At 41.1% G+C, this 25,846-nt stretch overlaps 4 protein-coding genes and 1 long non-coding RNA gene across 8 annotated transcripts; all 5 read right to left on the bottom strand.

The window, feature by feature from the left end:
• Positions 1–4,735: 4,735 nt before the first annotated feature.
• On the bottom strand, positions 4,736–10,619 carry LOC130696517 (major facilitator superfamily domain-containing protein 6-like). The gene is made up of 11 exons (XM_057519593.1): positions 10,391–10,619; positions 9,818–10,303; positions 8,862–9,745; positions 7,548–8,343; positions 7,005–7,160; positions 6,785–6,919; positions 6,557–6,712; positions 6,366–6,479; positions 6,028–6,286; positions 5,661–5,948; positions 4,736–5,565 (listed from the first exon to the last, which is right to left on the bottom strand). Exons 3-11 carry the CDS (start codon positions 9,314–9,316, stop codon positions 5,384–5,386), a joined length of 2,541 nt encoding a protein of 846 aa, XP_057375576.1. The 5' UTR covers positions 9,317–9,745; positions 9,818–10,303; positions 10,391–10,619; the 3' UTR covers positions 4,736–5,383.
• Positions 10,620–11,546: 927 nt separating this feature from the next.
• On the bottom strand, positions 11,547–16,174 carry LOC130696516 (alpha-mannosidase 2-like). Its single transcript, XM_057519592.2, has 11 exons — positions 15,944–16,174; positions 15,007–15,871; positions 14,827–14,944; positions 14,564–14,768; positions 13,986–14,495; positions 13,739–13,927; positions 13,490–13,659; positions 12,889–13,414; positions 12,666–12,818; positions 12,455–12,580; positions 11,547–12,350 (listed from the first exon to the last, which is right to left on the bottom strand). The coding sequence occupies exons 1-11, from the start codon at positions 16,049–16,051 to the stop codon at positions 11,859–11,861; spliced, it is 3,462 nt and encodes a 1,153-aa protein (XP_057375575.1). The 5' UTR covers positions 16,052–16,174; the 3' UTR covers positions 11,547–11,858.
• Positions 16,175–16,318: 144 nt separating this feature from the next.
• On the bottom strand, positions 16,319–16,664 carry LOC130696521 (uncharacterized). Its single transcript, XR_009002663.2, has 2 exons — positions 16,541–16,664; positions 16,319–16,477 (listed from the first exon to the last, which is right to left on the bottom strand). It is a non-coding gene; the product is annotated as an uncharacterized LOC130696521 (long non-coding RNA).
• Positions 16,665–17,707: 1,043 nt separating this feature from the next.
• LOC130696519 (uncharacterized) lies at positions 17,708–18,934 on the bottom strand. The gene is made up of 2 exons (XM_057519598.2): positions 18,787–18,934; positions 17,708–18,465 (listed from the first exon to the last, which is right to left on the bottom strand). The coding sequence occupies exons 1-2, from the start codon at positions 18,839–18,841 to the stop codon at positions 18,062–18,064; spliced, it is 459 nt and encodes a 152-aa protein (XP_057375581.1). The 5' UTR covers positions 18,842–18,934; the 3' UTR covers positions 17,708–18,061.
• A 119-nt stretch (positions 18,935–19,053) lies between these two features.
• LOC130696518 (myc box-dependent-interacting protein 1-like) lies at positions 19,054–24,951 on the bottom strand. Of its 4 annotated transcripts, none has more exons than XM_057519594.2 (9): positions 24,659–24,949; positions 22,734–22,869; positions 22,134–22,324; positions 21,651–22,065; positions 21,260–21,460; positions 20,938–21,048; positions 20,671–20,728; positions 20,526–20,610; positions 19,054–20,423 (listed from the first exon to the last, which is right to left on the bottom strand). In XM_057519594.2, exons 1-9 carry the CDS (start codon positions 24,728–24,730, stop codon positions 20,340–20,342), a joined length of 1,353 nt encoding a protein of 450 aa, XP_057375577.1. In that variant the 5' UTR covers positions 24,731–24,949; the 3' UTR covers positions 19,054–20,339. The 4 variants fall into 4 exon arrangements, with proteins under 4 accessions (XP_057375577.1, XP_057375578.1, XP_057375579.1 ...); XM_057519595.2 differs by having other exon boundaries at positions 19,054–20,420; positions 24,659–24,948; XM_057519596.2 differs by lacking the exon at positions 20,938–21,048 and having other exon boundaries at positions 24,659–24,951.
• Positions 24,952–25,846: the final 895 nt, after the last annotated feature.

The following is a 25,846-nucleotide window of genomic DNA, read 5'->3' as shown; positions in this document are numbered from 1 at the left end:
ATAATTCTACTTCTCTTGCTAAAGAACAACTTGTCCTTTACGTTCAGAGTGTTGGTGAAGCTGGGTACTTAAATGGCCCTAAAGATGTTTCATTTCGTTGGCATTGCAGCGATGAAAATCATACATGGATTTTTAGGTATGAAAGGAATTTTCTTGAAAATTTTTTGAATTTATGACAAAGCATTTCTCCTGCTTTTTGCCTACCATGTCTAATCTAAAAAAAAAAATTTATCCAATAGGAAAGGAATTTCAGCATACTGGGAACACAACTATCAACAATGCAACATTCTAGGGGTGCTATTTTATCATTCAAGAGCTTTATACAATGATTTTCATCTGCAATTTGTATGGCCTTTCCCAAGCTTCTGCCAGAAGTTGAATCTATAAGTCATGTAAGTCACATGAGCAACAATTGAGATACTTAATGGTGTTGTTTTTCTTTTCTCAGCACAGGTTAATAGTAACATTGGATCTGAAAAGATTCTTAGTTGGGGCAAGACACTGAATAAATTGTAATGATTGAATGGATGACATGACATTTCTATACTTTTTCGGATTCCCGAGACGGTATTTTATATTTAAAAAATTGAAGTGCATATCTGGGCTCCCTTCCTTTCCGTAGCCCCGTTTCCCCTTGACTCGTAATAAGCCCGTAGGGGGTCATGCCCCTACTGTACGGTATATATAAAAACAACATATACCGAGGTTTGGAGGGCTCTGGCCGGAAAGGGGACGTGGATGTCCGCTTAGTCCGATGATGTGTTCACGGAGGGCTCTGTGGCTACCCACAAATCCGAACTAAAGGTTAATCGCTCCTGTAAAAATGTTCCAAATCTTCAGCTCTTCTTCCGGCTTCTCTTAGCCAATCACCGGGTAATCTCCCCGGTGGGTCAACAAGGCAGTGTCTCCCCCTGCCTGGGTTGACGGCAACTTTTGAAAGGGCTATTGTGCCTTTTTAAAGTTGCAAAAATAATTGTAGTGTGCAGAGAATTGTCAATAAAATTTTTTTTATAAAATATTTTTTGCAAAATTTATTTTCCTTTATTGTCTGTGTTAGCTATGTTCACACATTACCTTTATCAATTTTTTTTTCTTTTGTTTTGCTTCATTTGTTTTTGTCACCTTTGATGGTAAGCGTTGTTTTCATTGATATATCGTTTATCTGTAAGTATTCAATTATTATTTATTACGCTTTTTGAATTCTTCAACTTAGATTCAAGGAGCAACGTGTACTATCTGGATATTTTTGGAAGTAATTTTGTATTTTGTTTTACTCGTATGGGAACCGATCCCCAGACATTCAGCGTGCAACGCCGATGCTCTAACATTGAGCCACGAGATATATCTAAATATTTTATTATCGTATATCATATGTTATCGTCTAGAATGTTTATGCAGTCTTTTACAACTATATGTTTATCTTTCTATTGCTTTCATGTATTCGTTCATAGCTATTTGGTAGAGCCTTTAGCTGCGATGCTTGTTACCCTGGGTTCAAACCTCAGTAGATGTATAAAAGTGAAGTAGGATACATTTAAAAGAGTATATTGTAGAATCGCATTTCATTTTTATTCTAAGTGTAAATGCAAGTCCACAAGTGACTAGAAAAAAGCTAACTTGACAACATATGATTCATGGCTCATTGGTAGAGCATCGGCGCTGTATGCCGAACGTCCAGGGTTCGATCCCTGGATAATAATTGAATACTTACAGATAAACGATATATCAATGAAAACAACGCTTACCATCAAAGGTGACAAAAACAAATAAAGCAAAGCGAAAGAAAAAAAAAATTGATAAAGGTAATGTGTGAACACAGCTAACACAGACAATGAAAGAAAAAAAATTTTGCAAAAAATATTTTATAAAAAAAATTTTATTGACAATTCTCTGCACACTACAATTATTTTTGCAACTTTAAAAAGGCACAATAGCCCTTTCAAAAGTTGCCGTCAACCCAGGCAGGGGGAGACACTGCCTTGTTGACCCACCGGGGAGATTACCCGGTGATTGGCTAAGAGAAGCCGGAAGAAGAGCTGAAGATTTGGAACATTTTTACAGGAGCGATTAACCTTTAGTTCGGATTTGTGGGTAGCCACAGAGCCCTCCGTGAACACATCATCGGACTAAGCGGACATCCACGTCCCCTTTCCGGCCAGAGCCCTCCAAACCTCGGTATATGTTGTTTTTATATATACCGTACAGTAGGGGCATGACCCCCTACGGGCTTATTACGAGTCAAGGGGAAACGGGGCTACGGAAAGGAAGGGAGCCCAGATATGCACTTCAATTTTTTAAATATAAAATACCGTCTCGGGAATCCGAAAAAGTATAGAAATGTCATGTCATCCATTCAATCATTACAATTTATTCAGTGTCTTGCCCCAACTAAGAATCTTTTCAGATCCAATGTTACTATTAACCTGTGCTGAGAAAAGAAAAACAACACCATTAAGTATCTCAATTGTTGCTCATGTGACTTACATGACTTATAGATTCAACTTCTGGCAGAAGCTTGGGAAAGGCCATACAAATTGCAGATGAAAATCATTGTATAAAGCTCTTGAATGATAAAATAGCACCCCTAGAATGTTGCATTGTTGATAGTTGTGTTCCCAGTATGCTGAAATTCCTTTCCTATTGGATAAATTTTTTTTTTTTAGATTAGACATGGTAGGCAAAAAGCAGGAGAAATGCTTTGTCATAAATTCAAAAAATTTTCAAGAAAATTCCTTTCATACCTAAAAAATCCATGTATGATGTTCATCGCTGCAATGCCAACGAAATGAAACATCTTTAGGGCCATTTAAGTACCCAGCTTCACCAACACTCTGAACGTAAAGGACAAGTTGTTCTTTAGCAAGAGAAGTAGAATTATTTGAGGCTTCCAGCTGTGACAGAACTATAAAGGATTGCTGTTACACAGGATTCATTCACACAAGATGGTACTTCTCATTAGACAATTTGCATTCTCTATTACTTTACCTCATACCTTAATGGTAATGCACTTTCAGTGTTTTTCAACTGTAGGCTCACTCTTCCATCCTGTAACACTTCCAGACTTGACTTGATCCCCCACTAAAACTCTGTGAATGCAAAATAATAGCATTAAAAATACTTTTTCGATAGACAAAAAACCGAAAAGTACCTAATTCATGTTTTATGTTGAACTCGTGCTATTTCTGGGTTTCCGTACCACACCCATTTTCAGCCCAAATACGGTCCCACAACTGTTCACTTCCTTCGCGGCATGGACTTATTACTAACAATTCTTTTAGTGCAGCACTAACAGAATTTAACTTTAACACACTGTCAGGTGGTAGACTGAATAACTAAACAATAAATAATTGTTTGTTAAAATTCTATACTTATTTTGAATTCTTATTTGAAAAGTTTAGGTACCTGACTGTGTTCACCTAATGCCAATTCATCCTCATGTTCAGTTAGAGATGAGTTTGGAAAAACCTCCTTCACTGTTTGGAAACTGTTCCATTCCAATTTGTTCTTTTCCCCTAGCTGAGCTTGTAGACTCAAAATTTGAGCTACAAAACACAAATGAAAAAAAAAAGCAAATAAATAGAATCATTACGTATTAGGCCTTACCATCCTTAGCTTTGCTGTTATCTAATATTTTGTGTTGTTCCAATAATTGGGCCTGCAGCTTCATAATTTGATCTAATAAACAATAATTAATAATTTAAAACCAATATAATAATGTTTATACTTACCATCCTTTTGTTGTATTATCTTATCCATTTTAACATATTTTTCTCCAGCCACGCGTTTTTCTCCAGCCACGCTACTCGACTAACTGACAATGGGATCCAATGGACTCAAATTGACATGCCAGTAATAACGATTCTGACCGGTAGATGGCTACGGATCGAAAAAAAAGAAAAAAGTGTGATTTTTTTTTTTTTTTGGCGAAATTTTTTTTTTTTGTGTAAAACGGATTGCCATATTCATCGTTCAATTACGGTCAAATTGGTTAAGTTTGGCCCTTGGTTTTTTAAGAATTAGGCTAGCGCGCCAGTACGCTACGGCGCAACAAAAAGTGTCACAAACAGCACTTTGTTTTCTTTTATTTTCAAAACGGCTGGGTTAGGGAGAAAGAGCCTTCTCACTTTTTCATTTTTGGTCAAAATTTAGATTTCGCTTTCAATACATGGTTTCGATGCAGAATGAGATGCTAATGACGAAAATCATGTTTATTTTTTGATTGGCCTCATAGTTTTTTAATTAAACCTGAAAAACAAAGTGAGATTATTATTTATGTAATTTTATTTCATTAGTTTTCTCGTTTTATCTGTTTTCCACAATAAAATAAGATTTCGGCGACCGTTTTAACTCATATATTAACTAATGTGCATCATTTACTATAGTTACTTTATTCGTTTTCGATCGTTTAGGAGGTTGGGTTAAAAAAAATCATTCAATAAAACACACTTTTCTCCAAAGTCGTATAAGCTTCTTAGCGCTTGGTAATTCTGATTTGTTCTAATGCCAACTTTTCTTACCCATATTTTCACGCATTTGTCATCTGATAGTACAAGGTGGAGAATTTTTAGTTCGATTGATACACGTTTCCCGTAATAACCTTAACCAAAAGGAAAATCTGCCAAGAAAATACGCCGAAAACCATCAAACATTTTGAAAACGATATCAATTTCAATGAAAAACGGATATGATGACTAGATCTTTTAAGATCTATAAAATCAAAGCCAAACGAACAATAAACGTGACGTTTGTATGGTGCCTATAATAAAACATTCAACGTAGTGGAATGGGGGAGGTAATTCATTAGATAAGAAAAGCCACAATGACACAACACAGTGCAGCATCTTCTCTAAAATAATTTCAACAGACTATTTTCCCAATATTTTGTCAATAACAAATCGATGGGTGCACCAATACGTAAACGGCACGAACAAAAACAGTCAAACACACGTAGGTCGGTCTTTCTGTAACTGGTGCCAAGAAAAAATGAGTCATGCCTATTTGTGTTTTCAAACTTGAAGGCTACAGACACTTAGTGTCAAAGCCCCAGCGTAACGACGCATACGGTTATAATTTAAACGGAGACGAAACTATTGCTCACAACGGATTTCTTACACGTGTTTTTTTTTTTAATGAGGAAAAGTAAAGAATAGAATGAAACGATAACAGGTGGGCACCAATAGAAAAACCCCGTCAATGTATCTGATACATTGTGAATAAATTCCACGCAATGGTGTAGTGCTATTTATACTGGATCCGAAGACGATGCTAGCGACGCTGAGTTATCTTAGAAAAATGAATACAATTACAAAAAGAAAGAAAAAATGCACCTACAGAATCTTTCCCTTTGATTTCTTTTCCTTCGGGAGTACGCGCTAATTGCTGGCTAATATTGGCTATTGTTGTATTGACTGGTGTTATACCCTGAACTAGATGAGTAGTTAACCGATCCACTTTGCGTCGGATTCATTGAGATTCCATTGTACTCCTCGGCGACGTAACCAAAAGAACTTGATGTAGGCTGGTTATTAGACGATGCCAAGAATGGGTTGGTCGGTGGTGCCATACCTGTTTGTGCCATGAAAATGCATTCGTTTAACATCAAGTTTGTTCGTTTTTTTTTTGTTTTAATTTTAAAGCGAAAAGCTATTATTCGTTCTCACCGCCCACGTGGGGAATGTCCAGGTTGCCATGACTAGTGTTGTAATTTAGTGTGGGTTTGCTGGCCGAATTTTCCAAATTGGCAGTCGAGGCCGTGCGGACGATAGTCGGGTTGCCTGGTACACCGTGCGGCGCTAGATGAGCCATCTCTGCAGCCACCTGATGCGGATCTTCTGCCGGGGTCAAATCGGTCGTCAGGCCTTTGCCTCGATGGTAAAAGCAGACCAAGACGAAGCCAACCAGAACAAAGATGCAGGCGAATCCGTAGCCACGCAATACTGCCGTTGTGCCTTTAAATGGATGGCATAAAACAATCAGCAAATGCAATGAAAGGGGCATTGTAGAAAACAGCAGGAGGGCGACACGCACCATAATAAGTGGAAAAGAGGCCGCCGAAAATGGTGCCACAAGCGCGTCCGGCTCCGTTGTGAACGAAGGAAAGGACGCCTTGTGCAGAAACGCGCAGTTCAGGCGGCGTATTGTGGGCGATGTAGGAACAGGCAGCGGCCCAAACGGCTGAGTGAGTTACGCCTTGAATCAACTCAAAAGGAATCACCCCCCAAGGTTCGCGGATATACGAAATGTAAAGAAAGCGCAATACGCTGCAAAGTAAGCCAAGACACAGGACCTGCGTGAAGAAATGGAAGCCCACACGGAATTTTTAAGCAAAGATCGAATGGTTGTCTTTTCTAAAATACAAATTTAACCTTGATGTGGCCGATCTTGCGAATAAGCGGGTAGCTCAGAAAGTAAGCCAACATTTCCGAGATATGGTTGACGACCGAGGCCATGCCAAAGACGGTTGAAGTGCCACCGTAATCCTGTAGAATTCCAAAAGAGATCGCCAATTAGTACCACTATGAATACCATAAAGTCGGATTGTTTGTTTTTATGATACTTGCAAATGCCAAAAAAGAAAAGTGAAGATCAAGCCGATGCCGAAACCCATAAACCAGGCAACAAACATGAAAGATGCGCATCTAATGTTAGCCATATGACGAAGCACGGGCATCCATTCGGGTATCTTGCTGGTTGTTTGGGCGAATACTTTGCTCTATATTTGATATTCATCATTCGAATTGTTGGGTTAGAAAACCTTGTAGGTAAATTATGTAAAACATTTTACCTTTCCCAGGAGATTTTTTAAGGCATCATTCATTACTTCCTTTGTCGAGGGATGATGTTGGGATCCTGGAGGTGGGGGAGGAGGTCCTTTTGGATGATACCATGAACCAGGGGCTGGAGGAACATAGCGTGTTGACTATGAAAAAAGACAATCGTGACTTTCCATGAGGTTGAAACTTGTAAAGAAAACTGGCATGAGATGATCACAACTGTTAGTTTACCTCCTCAGGTGTTGAAACTGTAGCAGGATTCGCTAAAGATTCTTGAGGTTCTGGGTCATAATTGAATGGCAATCGAGTAGCCACAATCATGGTTCCAATCATGAACATGGTGAATGATACATAGCAAACGGTATACACCCTTTCTCGCTCGTGTACCTAAACAATAAATAAAATGTAGAAATACAACTTCTTTTGACCTCATTCAACATAAGACTGTTCTACATTGTAGGCTGTATAAACACGAGTTGGTTCAAACCCGATCAATATTAAATACTTGAAGCATTTTAACTTAATTCACTTCAATGCCTTTTCTGTCTTTTGTAATAAGTTATGTCTTTTGGAAGAGCATCTTGAATACCAGCGCGATTTCCCATATTACTAGCTTGTAACCTTTGCCGAGTCCAACACTGTTTCGACGACATTAAGAAGTCGTCTGCTACGATCAGAGCCACAAGTTTCGTTTGCACGTTATTTCAAATTTCGAATATGAAACGATCTACAAATAAAGAAAAAGGTTATTCAAAAGGAAGAAGTAGACTATACCTGACAGGGATGATTGGGCCCTTGTGTCGGCGTCGAGTGGTCGAGAGTGAGACAAACAAAGAACATGGTTAATCCCCAGCCGATGGATGCAAACATTCGTTGGCGGCCATATTGATCAGCATTCTCCTTGCCCAGCAAATTGAGAACAGCCGTATCAGCCAAAGTCATGCTAGGACAGCAAAAGAATTCGCCGATAACAATTAGCAGCAAGAAGAGGAAGAAAACTTTGCGGATATCGTTGCGGTTGAAAATAGTGTAAGAGAAAGTTGGCGAAACCCATTGACTGTTTTCTTTCTCCTGATAGTTGGCGGCAAATTTCACCGAGTAGGGCGACATGCCAACAACGTGATCGGGTTTCATCGGTGATGGTGTAGCATGGCGACGGATGCGTGCCACTCTGCCTTCTCCTCCGTTATCACCGTACTCATCCGCCAATGGAATGTCGACAGACTCTTCCTCTTCCATAGCCAGCAATTGATTCCAGGGCAACTTGGAAGAAATCATGTTAAGATCGTCTAATCCACCTTGACCTGACTGATGATGATCTTCAATCCATTCAGGTTGACGAGGTGTCCATCCCGCCATGAAATTCTCTTGCTCCACATCGTAATAATCTGACGGTGAGATGCTTCGTTTGTCGATCCGGTTGACAAGACCAGTGGGCGATACGATGACGAAATCGGACGAATTGTGGATCAAACAAGAAATGGCCGGAGGCCGAATGAGGCCCAGAGGCACGTTGAAGATGATCCAAGCTGCCAAAGATCCAAGTAGCATAATCCTACCCTTCTTGAATCTGTGTTTCAAAATGAATAAACAAAACAGAAAATGGACGAATGAAGTGGATTGATTGATGTGACACCCCATCGGTATCCGGCTTCCGAAGGAATCATTCACAATCACACATTCGGATGACGTACTCGATGAACTAAAAGGTCTTAATACTGTATCTTCAATATCCTCTTAACACATTTTATCTTTAATACCATAAAAAGGAATGCTTGGGCGGGATTCCCCTGGTGGAGACCTCCCGGAAGAATGAAACGGAAAAGAAAAAGCACTACTTGACGTCACACAGCGCTAGAGCTAAAATATTGATCGTCCTTATCTTCCACTCGCCTCCGCTCATCCAGCGGATTTCGTCTTGAAATTTTAAAAAGGCGAATTTCAATCAGGAAATTTACCAAAAGTTTTAATTCAAAATATATCAACTAATGTTCGGCATTTAACTGAAAAAAAAAACAAAAAAACAAAAAAACAACTAAACTATTTTTGATTAAAGGTGAAAAAATGGGCTGGCAAGACGAGACTTACCGGTCGGCGAGGTCGGCCCAAAAGGGTGCGCTAAGGTAGCCGACAAACGGCCGGATGCCGATGAGGATGCCGGCCTGAGTCGGAGTCATGCCCATGTTCTTAAAGTAAATGGCCATGAGAGGTAGTAGGGAGCCGAAAGCCGAAAAGAAGCAAAAGTAGAACGCTTTGGCGATGATCAGCTCACGGTTAACGGGCCCGCCGAAAAAGTATTCGATTATGTCCGCACGGCCTCGGATCTTCTTGGTGCTTTCTTTGGGTTCCGGGTATCTGGACAAATCCACTTCGGCCATTCCAGCGCCCATCGGCTGATGCTGCAAGTTGTTACCTGAGTCGCCCATCAGTCCAGCACTCGATGAGTCGTAAGCGTAATTATTGCCGCTGGAATCCGGATACGTAAACTGCTGAGTATTGTCTCCTTCCGATGGATAGTAATTGCCAAACGGATTAGTAGCCATGGCTTGTATTTTTTAACTGTTGTCTGTTCTTAAATCGTCAAGTAAAAACTCGTTGTCGATTAAAATCTAGAGACTCAAAAATGGAAATTCACCGGTCCATAATTCCTCACTCGATTACTGTCGATGTTGTAGTAAAAAAGATGGAATGATGGATGGAATGCTTTCACCTTCTCCCCGACTTGGAGCTCAACTGGATAAAGTCACTTTACGTGTGCCTTCATCGCCAATCCGCCTGGAGGCGCTCACGACAGCGAGGGGTAGCAAAGGGAAGGATCAATACTTTGCTCACCCTCCGTGTTGACGTCACATGAAGCCTTTTTCTTCCCGCTGGTGGGCAACTGTTCCGAGTCAATTGGCTCAAATCTAAATTATCAGCAAAAACCAAAACAGCACAGCACCATTTTGCAGCTACACTCTCCTATCGCAATCCTGCAGCGACGTTATTTGGAGAACAACAAGGATTGTACAGCGTGTTATTTGATAGTTTTGGCTCTGACGTACCATTTTGATCGTTCCTATACTTGTCTTAATCCACTCCAGCTAATCAAAGATACTACCACTCCAGTACAAATGAGAACACTGACAGTCTGACACGATTCGAATGGGAAATATTATTAGATTGAATCTGTCACACGTGATCTCATTTGTACATGAATTTAGAAATGTTTCTACGTTGAATTCCATCAGAGTTTCTTTCGAATATATTTCAACTCCCCTTTTTTTGTCCAAAATTTAAAAAAAAAGGAAGGGAAAAAAAAAGATTATTGTGATTTGTTTTCGCAAAATAAGACACACGTAGTAATTCGAAAGGGTAAAGAGAGAAATGGATGGATTTACAACCTTGTCTTTAGCTGTACAGGACTACTGATACTACCAATGATGCTACTGGATCGAACGTTTCGATCGATGCTCGAACAATAAGTGCCAGGAAAGCTGGCCACATCGTACGTTTCGCCATAGCTACTGGAACTGTAACTCCGCTCAATCCTGTGTGTCAAACGCAAAAGAAAAGAATTTTTTAAAAAATCCGATTCGTCCAACGAAATGCAAATGGAATGAAGGTCCTTAACACACATGCAGACGTATTCGCTATTGGCCAGTAACTCCTGGACGACCTTCTTCTTCCTGGCACTTATTGTTTTCGTCGACTTTCTCATCCATCTCCAGGGTATCTTCCAACAGCATCTATATCGTTTCAGTCTAGTTATTGGCACGGTGACGGCAGCAGAGGAGGAGGAGGTGTTGCTGCTGCCCGTTGCTGCGGCGCTCTCTAGCTGGGCTATACTTATTTATATCAAAGCGACTGTTTTTTAAAATAAAACAATAAAAAAAATAACGAAATAAAACCAACAAACAAAATAAAAAAAAAAAAATTGAAAGGAAAACAAAATCTTATAACCGGATGGAATTTTTCGTCCCGGAGTCAACACAACAGTGAAATTATTATTTTGACATTTCTTTTCTAAAAATATCAATTTTTAAATTTATAACGAGAAATGAAAAAAAGAAACAAAAATGGACACTCGCCTTGATCTGATGGGAATTTCAGGCGTCTCGAGACGATGTGCAGCGCCAATCCAACGGCCAGAAGCAGGAGGCCGACTACGACTAAAATGGGACCACTAATTTGTGACCCCGTCAGATGCTGGAGGTAGTGGGTATTGGTGTAGGTGAGTGGACGGAATACCAACACCGTAAGCACTACACCAGCCACTGTGAAACAGCCGGAAAAGAGCAAGATGAGTATAGGACACTGACTGACTGTGTGGAAGGATCGGCCGGCCACTACAACTCCACCTTCCATCTTCTCCACCCGCAACCTAATTGAACCATTAAAAAAAAAAAAAAAAAAAAAAATCAATCGATAAACATTCAATGAAGAGAGGTGTACATCAATAAATTTACCTCGAAATGATTATGTCCGCCAATGAATTTGATGGCATGGTGTACAGCTAGATAAAAACGTCGTTGTTGAGCCGATGACTATTTCGATGTGTGGTGCCAGCTGCCACACACACGTACGCTGAAGCCTTTCTATTTTGCTCCGCGAAATGCAGCACACGACACAAAAGAGACAGACACAAAAAATGGAAAAAAGAAAGACGGGCTACCTCTCTCCCTTTTTGCCTTTAATTGAATTAAGACGAGCGCAGCATAGCAGCTGTTTGTCGTGTCGACCGAGCAAACCTGGCCAAAAAGCCAGTAGACCAACATGCTAGTCGCAGGAGGATTCAGTGGATGTGGGCGGCAACGGCCATGTCGTGATGTATTATATCACGACGGCAGTATACAATCACAAACACGTGCACGGGACATGTCCAGCTGCATTACAACGACGCATGCTCTTCTATTCGCATGTCCTTATCGTCGTCGTAAAAAACATTGAAACAGTTTCGAAAGAGGGGACATGCAAAAACTTATAAAACTACCCACCGTTCATAACGACAATTTTTAAATAATCGTCAAAGTATTACGAATCAAAATTAAAAGAATTCCGAGGGAATGTCATAGAAATACATTTTGTGTGTGTTTTGTTTTTAGTTTAGGGTTGCAACTCAAAGGTGTAAATTTCCATTGGTTTTAAGGCTATGGTAAAAGACTTTTCGATGGCCGGTTCTTGAGTTCCCAATGACGTTAGGGACATGGAACGGACTCGATTGCCAAAATAATCGGGAAAGAGTTTATCGAGACTAAATTCGCCGTTGTTAGCCGTTGAGCTGTTCAACCCCAAAGGTGGGAAGCAACAGTCGAAGCCGAGACGGTGCAACACAAGAGAGACGGAAGACGATGGCTCAACGGCTTCATCGTCCGGCAATCGAGTTGCCGTGCGCAGGTTAACGACGTGAATATCCGATCCACTCTCTGACAGCGCCGGTTTAAAGTTGTCGTGCAACTTAATCAAAGGTGAACTGTTGTCCAGTTGCTGATCGCCAACGTTCCGAACTAATTGGTGCACTGGGTACAATAGCTCATGAAGCGAACGATGAGCTGATAGCGAAGGGTATCCATCGGGTCTTCGACCTTCATGGCTTCCCTGTAATCGGATCAATTCCATTGCGATTCAATAAGACGGTGCCCCGAAATAAAACGTAACAACATCAAAGTGCGAAAAACAAATGAAATTTTCGTTATAAAGACCTTGCACGAGACGATGCGAGGCTCAACCAGTAGCCGGAAGGAATTTAATGTCGGGATGACGTTATCGTAAATGCCTTGCCCCAGGCCACGATTGTCGTCTTGATTCAATCGGCGGTCCAGCATCACCTGATAATAAAGCGTTGCTTTTGTTTTGTTTTTTTGTTGCTCTCTCCATTGTTCCATCATCACATTTTGGCATGTAGCAAAATACCTCTAACTGGCCCGGGGAAAGATTGGCCACACCCAGTGGCTGTTTGGTTGCCAAGGTTATTCTCGTCGTTGAATCTTCAATGTAGGCCATGGTAGGCATCGGATAAAACTGGGCTTGTAATGGCAGTTGTTCCCATTTTTCTCGTCGCGTCATCTAGATGACAAGTGTTCCAGAAATAATGTATTCAATCAATAAAATTTGACGCTAAATAATATGCTGATACCTGCAGGCCGTTCAAATCGGTGTAAAAAGCTGTGCCACTATCAAGGCTGGTAACAAGGCGCATGGCCACTTCCAAGTTACTCTGTCCGGACAAATTCACGAGATTGTCAATATCGAGGCCCAATCCATCGATTCCAGGCGATCGATGTAACGTGACTTGGTGCACAACGAAGGGCAAAGTGGCGACCACTTGAGAACGGATGGAACCCTGGACAATTCTTACGCGATTATCCTCTGCATTGGGCTCCAGCAATTTGGCCGGCCCGTCTGGTAGGAAAATGTAGGCCCCGCTCATGGCCTGGTGGCCTCCACGTGTTCCGTAATGAACAAATTGAATAGCAATAGACACAGTTTCACGATGATCTTGACTTATTGAGGTCAAAAGGCCGTTTGAGTCGAAGGTTGCCTTTAAATTCGAGTTCTTCAGCGTGAAAGGCTCGAATTGCTCCTTAATGTCGACCGTGAACGGGGCAACGGAATCGATGGATCGTGATTCCCTCACTACAATCCGAGACACTTCCAAATGTCTGCAACAACAATACAAATCAATTATCGAGCTGTTTTCTTCTTTGCTTTTTTTCGATCGTTTCCTATTGACTTACACATTTTCTTGGATGGTTCCGTCGAACTGGCAGATGGTGTACGTGGACATGCCCAACGGCGGAACAGAAACGAGAAATGAAATTTCGAATTCCTCACTGGATAGTTGATGCGAGGTAATGAAAACGGGACTGACTTGAGTATTGACCGGCTTCAACTGATCATTCGTTACCTTTTGAAAGAAAAATAAAAGTATCCACATTTTAAGTGAGCACCCAAGAAGCAGATGACATTAAGATTTGATATTTTACCTCGACATTATAATGTGATACACGGAGGGTAACGACTTGGATGCGTTCGGAAGCCAGCGAGTTGTAAAATATGATGTGACGTTTTGATCTTTGCACGCGAATGAGACTTTTCATTGGCAGTTCATTCGGTTTCGAGTATTCATCGTCGACAGAGAAATGAAGAGTATCTAACTCAGGCTCGTAATTGGCCTAGAGAAAAAGGTTTAAATTGTTTGAAACACTCAAGAAAATTCCACGAATAAATAACCTGATCCGGATGAAGTAAATAGTGTGCGCACTGTTGAATAATCAGCTGACTGTTTTGAATGCCCTTCTGCATCATTTTGGCATAGTCTTGGACAACATGGTCTCTCTCCGTCCCCGTGATGCCGTCGTGGTGCTGGAAGACGGCCAGGTGACGTCGGGCCTGCGACAATAGCGCCATCATGCGCCCCATCCAGTTGCGGGATCGATCGGGAACGGCCGACAGGCGATGGAGGTGCGACCAAGTCATGGAATAAATAATTTCAGCTGATCTCAGATACGATTCCAACACTCGGTCGAGTAGCTTGTAAAATGGACGCGTCGTATAATAACCACTCCAATAATGGTCGTCAATATCTGCGTAAGTAAAAAAATCGCCGGATAAAGATGGAAAAGTCTCCACCGATTGGGCCACGCTTGTCCGGAGAGCGTCAAAATAATCTTTCAATGTTCCAAACTGAGCCTCCACGAACCAGTCCTTGCGGCTGTTCATGTAATCGAACAATTTTTGGTACTGCGTCGAAAAAAATCGTTGAAATCAATGACACTATGTGATTGGAGAAAAATATTAAGCTATTTTACATTTATGAATTGCTGGTCGTATTCGGTAGCCGTAACGTAACGGAAATCATCACCCAGTTGGATCATCAGCACATTTGTTTTGTACAAGCTGGATTTTTTGCGATACTGATCCAGCAAAAGCGCAGCCCTATTGTGAACATTGGCCTCGGTGATGGGTTGCGGTGGGACTCTCCACGGGCAGTGAATAGGAGTTTGACCTGACGTACTACACGGCGAAACGTTTAGTTTCAACTAGAACATGTTGCCAATAGGGTTCGTAATACCTCAAGCGACGGAAATCAAATTGGCAGCAAATTTTGGGATCTGGACCGCACGTATGTGGTATATCATAGCTGTAGAATGGCATCATGTGACAGAGCATTTCGGTTTGTCCATCGCGATCTAGAAGAGAATAAGATTTAACGATATCAAATGAAATAAGTAAACCGAATTATGCAGCTTGCCCCAATTTTGTCGCCAACGGAACTCTAAAGTCTTCTGTGCTGCCATGACTTTTTTTATGGCGTAATGAACTCGCTGAATGACCATGTTTTCAAGACCACTTCTCTTCAATAGATAGGCCATACTGCTGGAATAGCCAAAGGGATCAACAGCCCAGCCATTTCGGGGAGAAAAGTTCAGCTTCTGTTTGAGCCATTCATGGCCAGATGTCAGCTGTTCAATCATTCCGTAATAGTGCGTATTGGCTTCATCGTTCATCACCCACCCACCTGTAACTATTTCAATCTGGCCTTTGTCAACAAGCTTTTTAAACTTGTCTCTGGCCTGTGGTTCCGATTCTTTCCACCACAAATCCAGGTAGGAGACTTCTGCCCAGATGAATTTGCGTTTTTCTTCTTCACTCACTTTTCGTATCATGTTATTTAAAATATGCCTAGTTTGGTCTTCATAATATTTTTGGATAGTTTTAATCCACCCGGGATCATTGTGCGAATGGGGAACCACGAAAACTTTTAGCTTGTTGTCTTCCGAGAACTGGCTGTCATCATATTGGACATCCCACCCTTGCTTCCATGCTCCACCATCTGGGTTGTCAAACTTCATCTTGCTGTACAACTTGAGCATCTGCAAATTAGGTTGTGGTGGAGTTTGTTCAACAAACATGCAATTTTGGGTTCCAATTTTCCCATCCACTATTTGTTGGACTTGTTTTATCTCAGCAGCTTTATGATAATCTGCTTCGCCTTGCCCAGATGATTGTTTAAGGAGATCAGAAACAGATTTTCCTATCTTTTGTACAATTTCATAATTTCTCTGCAAATCCCGCTCAAGTTCTTTCACCTTGTTTTCCAAATCTTCAACATCATTCTAGGTAAAAGACAATTTAAATGCAATACAAATAAGAAATGATAAAGGTTCTAATTAGATTTCGAAACTCACCTCTTCGTCACCAACCAAATTCTTGTTTCGACCAAGCAGCAACACAATGCACCCAAAGACAACCAAACAACTCAGACTAAAAAGTAGACTAGTTTTTCTGATCCGCATATTATTTTAATTTAACTATACTGGTATTTAAATTCACTTGGCAAGTAAGACCAATAATTCTACTATTAATAAATGTCACGGAGACGGATTAAAAGAAGTCCCGCTCCAATACGTAACGGGCATTGCACTGAAACTGAATGGTATGACGTTGAATGAGCCGTCTGCTTTAAAATAACAATAGCCACCTGCCAGCAACGCAACTCACTAGCTAAGGAAATTTGATAAGAAAACTATAATTTTTTAAAAATAAACATCATGTATACTATCTCAGTCTTAGAGCGGATTTATTTCAGAATTTTTCACCACAGATGAAGTAGACGACTTAGTCAACCAGCGCAATATGGAATTTTCCACTCAGGTCCATTTTGGTATCCATCGCATTCTTCATTAGCTTAATCATCGTCCCAACCTTTGTCTCTTTATCAACTTGAACGAGTATGCAGATTAGTGACACAGCTCAATATACCTATGGTATTTTATGTTGGTTACGTTGGAGCAGTTTTAAGATGCTGAACAACGGAACGATTCCGCGAATTACTTGGGATGCCTGGACTCCCACAATTGCAAATGCGGTTCAGGTGTTGCTAAATGGCGGGACTCGACTGGATTATCCTAATCAAGTGGGAAAACTGCATTAGAATTTGTTAAAGATGGGCAAAAAAAACTTCTTTACAAACGAATTTCAGATTATCAAAAGAGGGTCAACAACTACGGATTTCCTCTTAAATATTTAGCAGCCAAATTCTCCAGCAGAAATGAAATTTCTTTTGAAACATAGACCAACTCACTTAACATTGTTTTGCAAGTTGTCGTTAATTGAATAAAAAGCATGGAATTCCGTTCTGCTGTTTATCGAACTACCATTTCTTTTTTTCGTTTCAACCCAAGTATGAAACGATTTGGCTCTAATATCTTTTGGATGGTCGCATAAAATGGGAAAGATCTGTCGTTACATGTTGTATAAACACTTGTGAAACCAACTCTTTATTGTGTTTTCCCAACTGTTCTCAAGTTCGACAGACCTATCGTCAACAAAGGTGAAAAGCAAATGAGTGTTGATGGGAAAACAGGCGAGCTGGAACTGCAGCGGCTCGTCTGATTTGAACGCGCCAACGAGCCGCTACTATTTTACGTTGACTTGATTACGTCGTAGCAGACGTCTTTAGAAAACTTACCAACAATGTAAACAATAATTCGTCTCGCAATCTCGGAATATTTTGATGCGATAATATGTAACATTAAAAAAGATGAAATAATTGGGCTTCATTTTCTGTACTTACAGAAAAATCTCGCACATATAATGGAGCTTGGCTTCCCAAAAAGCGGCAAAAGGTTGCCTTGTCAAATTCTGATCAAGAGCAAAATAATGGTGATCAGATTGCCATTGAGGAGCCACTGAAATTTGTTTCAGTGGCTGCTAGCTGTTTACTGCAGATCCATCCAATCTATGAATGGAAATTGGCCTAAGGTTACTGCAACCATTATCAGTCCAAAATCCATCAACACTGCCGCGAGCATCAACTGCTTGAAGTTGAATACATATCTAAATAAGCTAGGCGAAGCTGTTCACAGTGTATAAAAAAATAGCCATAGCATTACAGTAAAAAAAAGAAACGATGGATGGTTCTATTGCAGGTAAAATAAATATTAATTAAATAGTTAAATTTTATGGCTAGAATAAGACCCCATCACTTTTTTGTTCTCAAAGGTGAAACCAACTGTCATCTGCAGACAGCCTATTGTTTTACCTTAAACTTGACAGTTGAAAGGGGAACTCAAGTCACTGCCGACGGAATTCGACGGGCATACCAGTCGACCGCAGCCACACAAACATTATGGAAATGAACAAGTTATTACATTGAAGTAATGGACGAACAGAATTGAAGCTTGCGTGATATTACCGGTACGAGTCCACCTGCATGATACCTGTGCCCTCCATTTAACATTCGGCCCTCTAGCGTTAAATATGGCACTGAAATATTCCATCACTTTTGGAGGGGGAAACTATGTTTAACCAATCAACCCGCCGGGAAGTGATTGATACAAATGAGGAGCAAAAACATAAAGAAAAAGGGATCCACCGACTCTGGCGACATTAGCGACCACATCGAAAAGAAAAAGTTTCTTCCAAAAGGCGAAATAGGCCGATTTTGATGGAAATCCGAGCAAGCGGCTAATGCCACTGCGTACGGCAAGACTTAAGTTTCGCGTCGTCAGAGCGGAACGGAGGTCTCTTCCTTTCCTGCCTACACCATCAAGAGCAGCAACAGTTCGATGTTGTACGGCCTCAATTGCATGTCTCGCTTGGTTGTTCCCAATGTCCAACAACCGATTAGCCCAGCATTCCATTTCTTTACTGACGACACGAGTCCACATCTCGTAGGGATTCCGTAAGGCTCCGCAGTGACCGAGACCTGAAGAAGTTGAGAACAAAGAAACAAAAGGTTCGTCAGTCACGCACAACACAACGATTCTCTCCATCCTGAGCCATGAAGATCTTTTGATCTCTGCGAACCAGGAAAATGTTTTACATAATGAATGATCTTGGGCACCGTTAAAAGTTATCGATACCTTTCCTTTAGTCAAAAACATAGGGTCTCTTGTCGAGAGGAACCTAACGGGACATTGGCTCTACAAATCATAACTCAACGTTACGTTAATTTTACCGCTTCTCTGTTAATTTTGATTTTGTTTAAATTAAAATTTAAATCTGATACAAATTAAACAGGTTGTACCTATGCAAGAGACGGTGACCAACAAGAAAACGAGGCAGCGGAGTGATGACCGCATTTTCACGTGGCAAATGATTTCGACCTGAAAAAAAAAGCTCAAGTCTGGAGATGCAAAGAGGAAATTAAGCGCGCAACCCGTCAGCTTGACGGCTGTTCCACGACTAAACCTCCGAGGCCCCTTTTCCTCTCCGCCAACCATCTGAGATCCATCAACGTTAAACGTGTGGTGGCCTTTCACGTTGGAAAGAAAAAAAAAACTCGACATTTGGGTTTAGATTAATCGACTATCTTTTTATTGGATTCAAATAAAAAAAAAAGATTGGGATAGAGGGCAGAAACAGAAAGGATCTTTTATTGGTTTAAAAGGGAGGGAATTTTATGGGAAGCCCATCGCAATTGGTTGTGTGCAGCAGCAGTGCGGATCATAATTTAAAATGAAAAATAACATATCAAATCACCTAATATCTTGTCTTTTTGCTTCTGCAGCTAGATACTTAAGATTAAAATATTATTTGAAAAAAAAAAAAAACAGCTGTCACATTTTTGTTTGCATTTCTCCATCACACACACAAGGCACCTGTTTGTTTTTTTTTTGTTATTTGCTCGATTCAACAAAAAATGGACGTTGGGATTTGTTTGTCTTTGCCATCGGAAATACTCGAGAAAAAATAAGAAAGGCGCGATAGAAAAAAAGGGGGAAAGTGCGTCAAAATATGGCCGTCAATGAATTATTGCGACAATAATAATAATAAACTCAATGTCTTTATGGCTATATTATCTCAACAGGATTAAACTAGAAAATATAAATCATATTAATTGTTTTTTGTCTTGTTTGTAAGTCGGGAAGAGAAACAAAAGGGAAAAAAAAAGGAGGGAAAAAGAAATTCATGCGAGTCTTCCGATAGACAAAATAATTAAAAAGAAGTAAAGTTTCACCACTTGTTTCTTTGCTAATTTGGATGGAGAAGAAGACGATCCTTGTCGTTACCGAGTGTCACACACCTTTAGCACACGCAAAAATAACAAAAAAAGGGGGCGGGAAGAGATTCATGGCACACTTTTTTTTTTTTTGCAAAAAAAAAATTAATAATAAGAAAGACTTAATAAAGGCGGAAAAGTGGGGAATATCATGTAACACCTACGGCCACTGGGAAAGGGGGGAAAAGGATGGAGGTAAAAACATCTCGCTCCTCCTTAAAAAAAAAAAAAAATAAAGGTGTAAAGGAGGGCGATGATGAAATGAGAGTGCATCAGATCTAATTAACACTTTCCATACCAGAGACGGAAAAAAAAAATTGTTCGATTCTTTTCCCTTTTGTTCCAATAAAGAAAAGAGGAGGAGTTGAATAAGAGTGTGTGTTGATAGCTGGTTTCAATGTTGTCTTGCGTTTTTTTTTTTTTTTAGTCTTTTCTCATCGTTTGAGCTGCTTCTTTAAGCCCCAGATCTCTCATTTTTCCGTTCAGATTCGTTGATTTCACTTGTTTCTTAAATGAGTCTCGTATGTTGTTTGATCTATTTCTTCTTCCATGATTGTGTGCGTGGCTGTTCATTCACCTCAGATGGGACGAGTAAAGTTGGCCGGAAAGAGACCTTGGCGTCCCGTCGCCTCTTTGATGCCCATGAGCCAACCTTCCTCCTGCTCCATTTAGGTGGGATTGAAATGATGACGAGGAAAAATACGGTTAATCGTTATGAAGTCAACACTTGATCGAAACAAGAATGAAAATCTTGATTGTAATACCTGTTCTTCGGGATCTTCGTATTCAATCACCTGAACAGTATCGCCCACCTCGAGTGACAACTCATCCTCATCTTCCGCTTGATACCTGTCGATATATTAACGCTGTTAGTATCAAAGCAAATGTGTGTCAAAGGGGAAATTTTACTTGTAAGTGGCTCGGACTCTGTACAGCACACCGGGCGGAAGGTTATCCGTCGTAGCACCTAAGAATAACAACATGATGTCAATTCGATAAACGTGGGATTGAATTTTTAAACAATGAATTTCAACTAATGAAAAGCCAAAAAATTAAAGTGCTTTTTGTTAGTGCTAATGTTTTTTTAATATTTTTTTTTTTAGATGAAATGAAAAGCAACGAAAAAGATGAGTTGGGAAGGATATAAAAAAAAAACAAGGGGGATGTCTCGCGCACCTATAGGAATATCATAAAGCTCTTCAACTCCTGGCCTTTGATTGGTGGTGCGACTTGGTGCACCTGGCCCTCCGCTGCTGGGCGGACTCTTGTTCACTCCGTTCGTCGTGGCTGTAACACACAAAAACAGACCGAAACGTTGTTGGTATACAACTTGTCGTTAAACCAAACAAAACCCCTCCAAATTCATTAATAATACTAAACTATGTTTTTTGTTTTAGCTCATTTCATCCTCGTTATGTTATAACACAGACACCAGCCGAAAAGCAATTTAGTTAATGCCTGACATTGACACACACACACACACAGAGACACACTGTACCTCCTGCCCCATTGTTGGTGGGCGACGTGGATATTTCGCCGACTTGGGCACCGACTTCGACCGGTTCGTAATCCTTCAATCCTCCTGTTTGCTTGTAGTTCATGCTGTCGTTGTTGTCATTATGGTGGTGGTCATGAAACGGACTATTGATCGTGCTGTCCTCGTCTTGTTCTGACCGACCAAGTCTCGATCCGCGACCAACTGATTTGTTTTTCGACGTGTTTCAAATCGACACACAAAGAGAAAAGGGACAATACACGCCATGTTTGTTAATTTTAGATAAGCGGACAGACACGATCAAAAACAATAAATTTTCAGTTTATGACTGTTTTTAAATAGTTAGTTGATCATTCGAGGTGCATTTGATTAAAGGTAGATAAAGATATTTTACCATTTTCGGGACTGTTGAGCGAGTTGCTGGCGGGCGAAGAAAGCATCTGCGTGGGCGGCGAGCTGCGCCTGTAATGGCTCGACGATGTCCGTCCGCTCGACTCTTTGGCCAGTTTGTCGATGATGGATTCCAATTCACCGTGGACCTTTGAGAGCTCCGAGTGGAAGACTTGCTCGGCCGAAAACAACGTCTGCAAATTGGTGATGAAGAAAGGCAACCTCGAGTCATAGAGGGCCGGCAATTCCTCATTCAATTCCGCGTTGAAAACGGCAAACGTCCGCTTGGCCTCCTCCAGTTGTTCCTTGGCCCGGCCAATCTTGACTTCTTCGCGCTTCTTCGAGCTCTGCAACGCCTGGAAACTGTGTCGCTGTCCGTCATAGTCCACAAGCTTCCTCCCTCTCTTTTCAATCTTTTTCTGTCCGTTGATAAAATTACAGTTATTTACTATCCAATTTTATAAAACCATTTTTTAAAAAGGCTTACCCTCATTTCGGGAAACTGTCCCTGGTAGGTGTTGAGCGGGATGAGGACCTGATCCGTCATCTTGTGGCTCAGATCTTGCCAGAGCATTTCGATATTCTGCGACTGGACCGTCAACAAATCGTGGCCCGTCCAGTCTGGCTCGTAGACTTCAGACATGCACTCGTAAAGCGTCTTGCTGGCCGCCTGCATCGCTGTAATTCGAAAAAGCAGAAACCGTTAGCCATCGTTATTAGCATTTACTTTCATTGATATGCAGAGTTGGTCCGTCCCCTTTCGTTTGCACTGTTCATGTCGGGATTTTCTAATTTTGGACGGTGTTTCCCCTCCCCCTCTCCTACACCGTACGTGAATACAGCCGCACACACACAAAAAAAACGGGACACGAGATGTGCAATCGAATGAGACACTACAAGGAGTCTCGTTGCAAAGACGAAAGCAGCTGAATTTTATATATAAACACCGACCGGCCTTTTGGCTCTCTCGACGGTGCATCCAAAAACACCCTGCCCACTAATCCATAAGAGGATCACGTTCGATCCGGAATTTCAGTCGGATCTCGAGAGCTAATAAAATTACATGTTTTTTGTTTTGTTTTTTCACCTTTGACACAGCGGATGTAGTTGTTGAGCTCCTTTTGCAGTTTGTTGGCCGCATTCTGTTGCTTGTTGAAATTCTGGACGTGGTCGTCAAAGATCTCGTCGGCCGTCCGGTCTACCTTGCCCACCTTCTGGAGGATCTAAAACACACGAAACCAGACGAGAAAGAAAAAAAAATGAAAACGTCATCGCTAAACAAGACAAGTTACAACACCGTGTCTTCCACTTCTTTTAAAAAAAAAGTAGACTCGTGGCTACAACCACAACGAAAAAAAAATGGGAAAAAAATCGTGGGTGTGTGTTGAAAGGCTATTAAAGATAAAGACTGCCTCTGGGTATAAATGCTCTTTTGGCTCTTCTTCAACAAAATATTTTTCCTTTTACAAAACACTGTGAAAGTCGATAACCACCGCCATTTCCTGCTCCCGTTTTTTTTTCTTTCTCTCAACCCCCCATCAATTTCAATTGCGAAAATTCTTCTTACTTTGAATATAAAAGATTTCGCTCAACAACGAGCCATTGCTCCGTGACGGGCTGAAAACAAAAAAAAAAAAAAAGAGGAACGGCAGAAAAATAAAATACGAAATAATATATAGGTGATGGGCGTTCTATTTCCGTGACCGGGATCCCGGTTCTAATATGTTTTCGCTGCTGCTGCTGCTGCTTTGGTCTACTAGTTGGTTCTCCCTCTGCGTCTGTTAGCTATGATCCATTCAAACGGAGTCGTACGGTTTTTTTTTTTCCCATTTCCTTTCCCTACTGCTCGGCTACTTGGCACCATGAGCAAAAATATGTTGCTGCTACTGTCCGACTTGCTCTGCATGTTTTTCTCTACCTCTCTTCTTCTTTTTTTGTGGGAAACAAAAAGAAACAACGGTGTTATAGCTTCGGCTTGTGCAGAACGGAAAGGAACTTGGCAATCGGTTCACTACACACCATCTTCTTCTTCTTTACTTTTTTCTTCTCTCACACTGTCTAAATTTAGTGTTGCAGCACACCCTCCCACCCTCACCTTTTTCAAAGGAAAGCCAAGGACAACCGAGACGACGGTGAATACTTAAAATATTCTGTCACAATCACATAGGGGAATGTTCTCTTTTCTTCAAGCTTTTTTCATTAACTTTCCTACAGACGAGCCACCTGGAATGCAACAGCCCAACGAGTGACTCTGAAAATGAGAATCTTCACTTTATGGTGATGGACCGAACAACTGGGAAAACAAAAAAAAACCTGTCTGGGTCTCTGCAAAAGGACATCAAATGATCAGAAAGTAGCTTTGGTGGGTGTACCTTGAGGGGAAGTGAATTTGCTGCTTCGAATAAACAACACTAAAGCTTTTCTAGGACTGTGCGTGCCTGTTGGAGAGGAGAGAAAAAAAAAGAGATAGTATTGGGCATGTGGGTCACCACAGCCAGAAGAGACAGCTGTTTCGATTGAAATTACCATAAATAAACGCAACGGGGAGTCACGGTCGCATCAAAGCATTCAACCAATGACACAATTTTTCCCTTCAAACTATGTGGGACGAATCGTTTAACGTTTACTTTTTAATCGTCAGATTATCATTAAACATTAGAGGCTTCCCAAAAAGTCGATAGCCAAATTAAATCAAAAGGCTAATAGAAATGCTGTGTTAATAACGATTATGAAACCAAAAAGGGCCAAGAAAGGGAATAAAAACAACCTGTTGCCACCATTGACCATACAAGGTCATGAATTCTGGACGCCCCAGCAGCCGAAAAAGAGAGGCCTCAACACACACACACACACACACACACTGGCATAAGAGGAGGTAGAGAGAATGAAACCATCTGGTACCTAACTGGACAGACAGTGATGAAAAACTCGAGATTCGATAATCGAGAAGAGTTTCAATCGACGAGTGAGATAATTAAGAATATAACTGACTGAAAGAAATGATGGAAATACCTTTTCTTTTGCCCGTCCAGCGTGTTTCTTCACGGCCGTGGCGAACACCAAACCTTTCGATTCACTAGCCATGGCGTCAACAGCAGCGCAACAGCGCAACAGCACAGCAGCACAAGAAGGAGAAGACAAGACCGACTCACTTCTCCCGTGTGTGTCTGTCTGTGTGTATATATATGCTGCACTAGTGTGTTATGTGTGCGTGTAACTCGAGGGCTAGAGCAGTCGATTTCGCTCGGGCTATAGCCAGACGGTATTCCAAGGCAACAAACGAAACAGAAATGGGGAGGAGGAGGCAGTCGTGCAGTGTGTGTGTGTGTGTGTCTGTGATGATGGTGGGAGTGAAATAAAGAGGGAGGTATTGTTGTTGTTCTTCTAACCGCCGCTAGGTGACTCTTAAGAACAACTACTCCTCTTGGCTACGTAGACTAAAAAAGGTGTTTTCCAGCCTTAGCCTTTTTCTTGTATTGAGTTTGGTAGCGAAGAAAAAACGTAGGCAGATTGTTGTGTAGGTGTTGTGAGAGTGGTGCACAGAGTCAATAGGACTCTTCTAACAAAACCTTACTTGGTCACGTTACACAAACGACGGTGGGTCTCGGCAAAAGAAAAGAAAAGGGAGGAAATCAAACGATTGAACACAAACTCCTTCTTGTTTTCGGCTTTAAAAAAATGCTTGTCAAGAAAGAAAGGAAGACAAATCGGGTCAGTTGTTGTGACGCATCCAGATGATGTCAGATGGGTCGGACACAAATACTTGGAATTGTTTGTCTATCTGAATTTCTTGTTTTTTGCTGTAGCTTTATGCTCGCACAGATGAAGAAAACGTTAAAATCACAATTGAAAGCTAATAAAATTTAAAAAGCAGAAAATAAGGAATAAAAACAAGCAGAACCTGACGGCTGGCCGTTTTCCAGTCGAGTGCCGTGGTTCAAAACAGTACAGACCCCCATTTTTTTTCGTCATGTTAATTATATATTTTGCACAGTGCGGCAAGCAAAAAAGGCAAACGGGTCTATTTACATCTTTCCCCCTTCTCTGCACGAAAATGGGGAAAAAAAAGACATCAACGGTTGCCGGTATCCGGAATGATGCATAGTAGTCTATGGTATTACACTGGTTGTTGTTGTGTGTTATTCTTAGCACGGAAGAAGTCGTCGTCCATTACAAGTGACATCGCCAGCAGCCAAACTC

This window comes from Daphnia carinata, chromosome 5 (assembly GCF_022539665.2).
Source record: "Daphnia carinata strain CSIRO-1 chromosome 5, CSIRO_AGI_Dcar_HiC_V3, whole genome shotgun sequence".
Lineage (NCBI taxonomy): Eukaryota > Metazoa > Arthropoda > Branchiopoda > Diplostraca > Daphniidae > Daphnia > Daphnia carinata.
The sequence above is the reverse complement of the archived record's forward strand: the minus strand, read 5'-3'. Positions and strand labels throughout refer to the sequence as shown.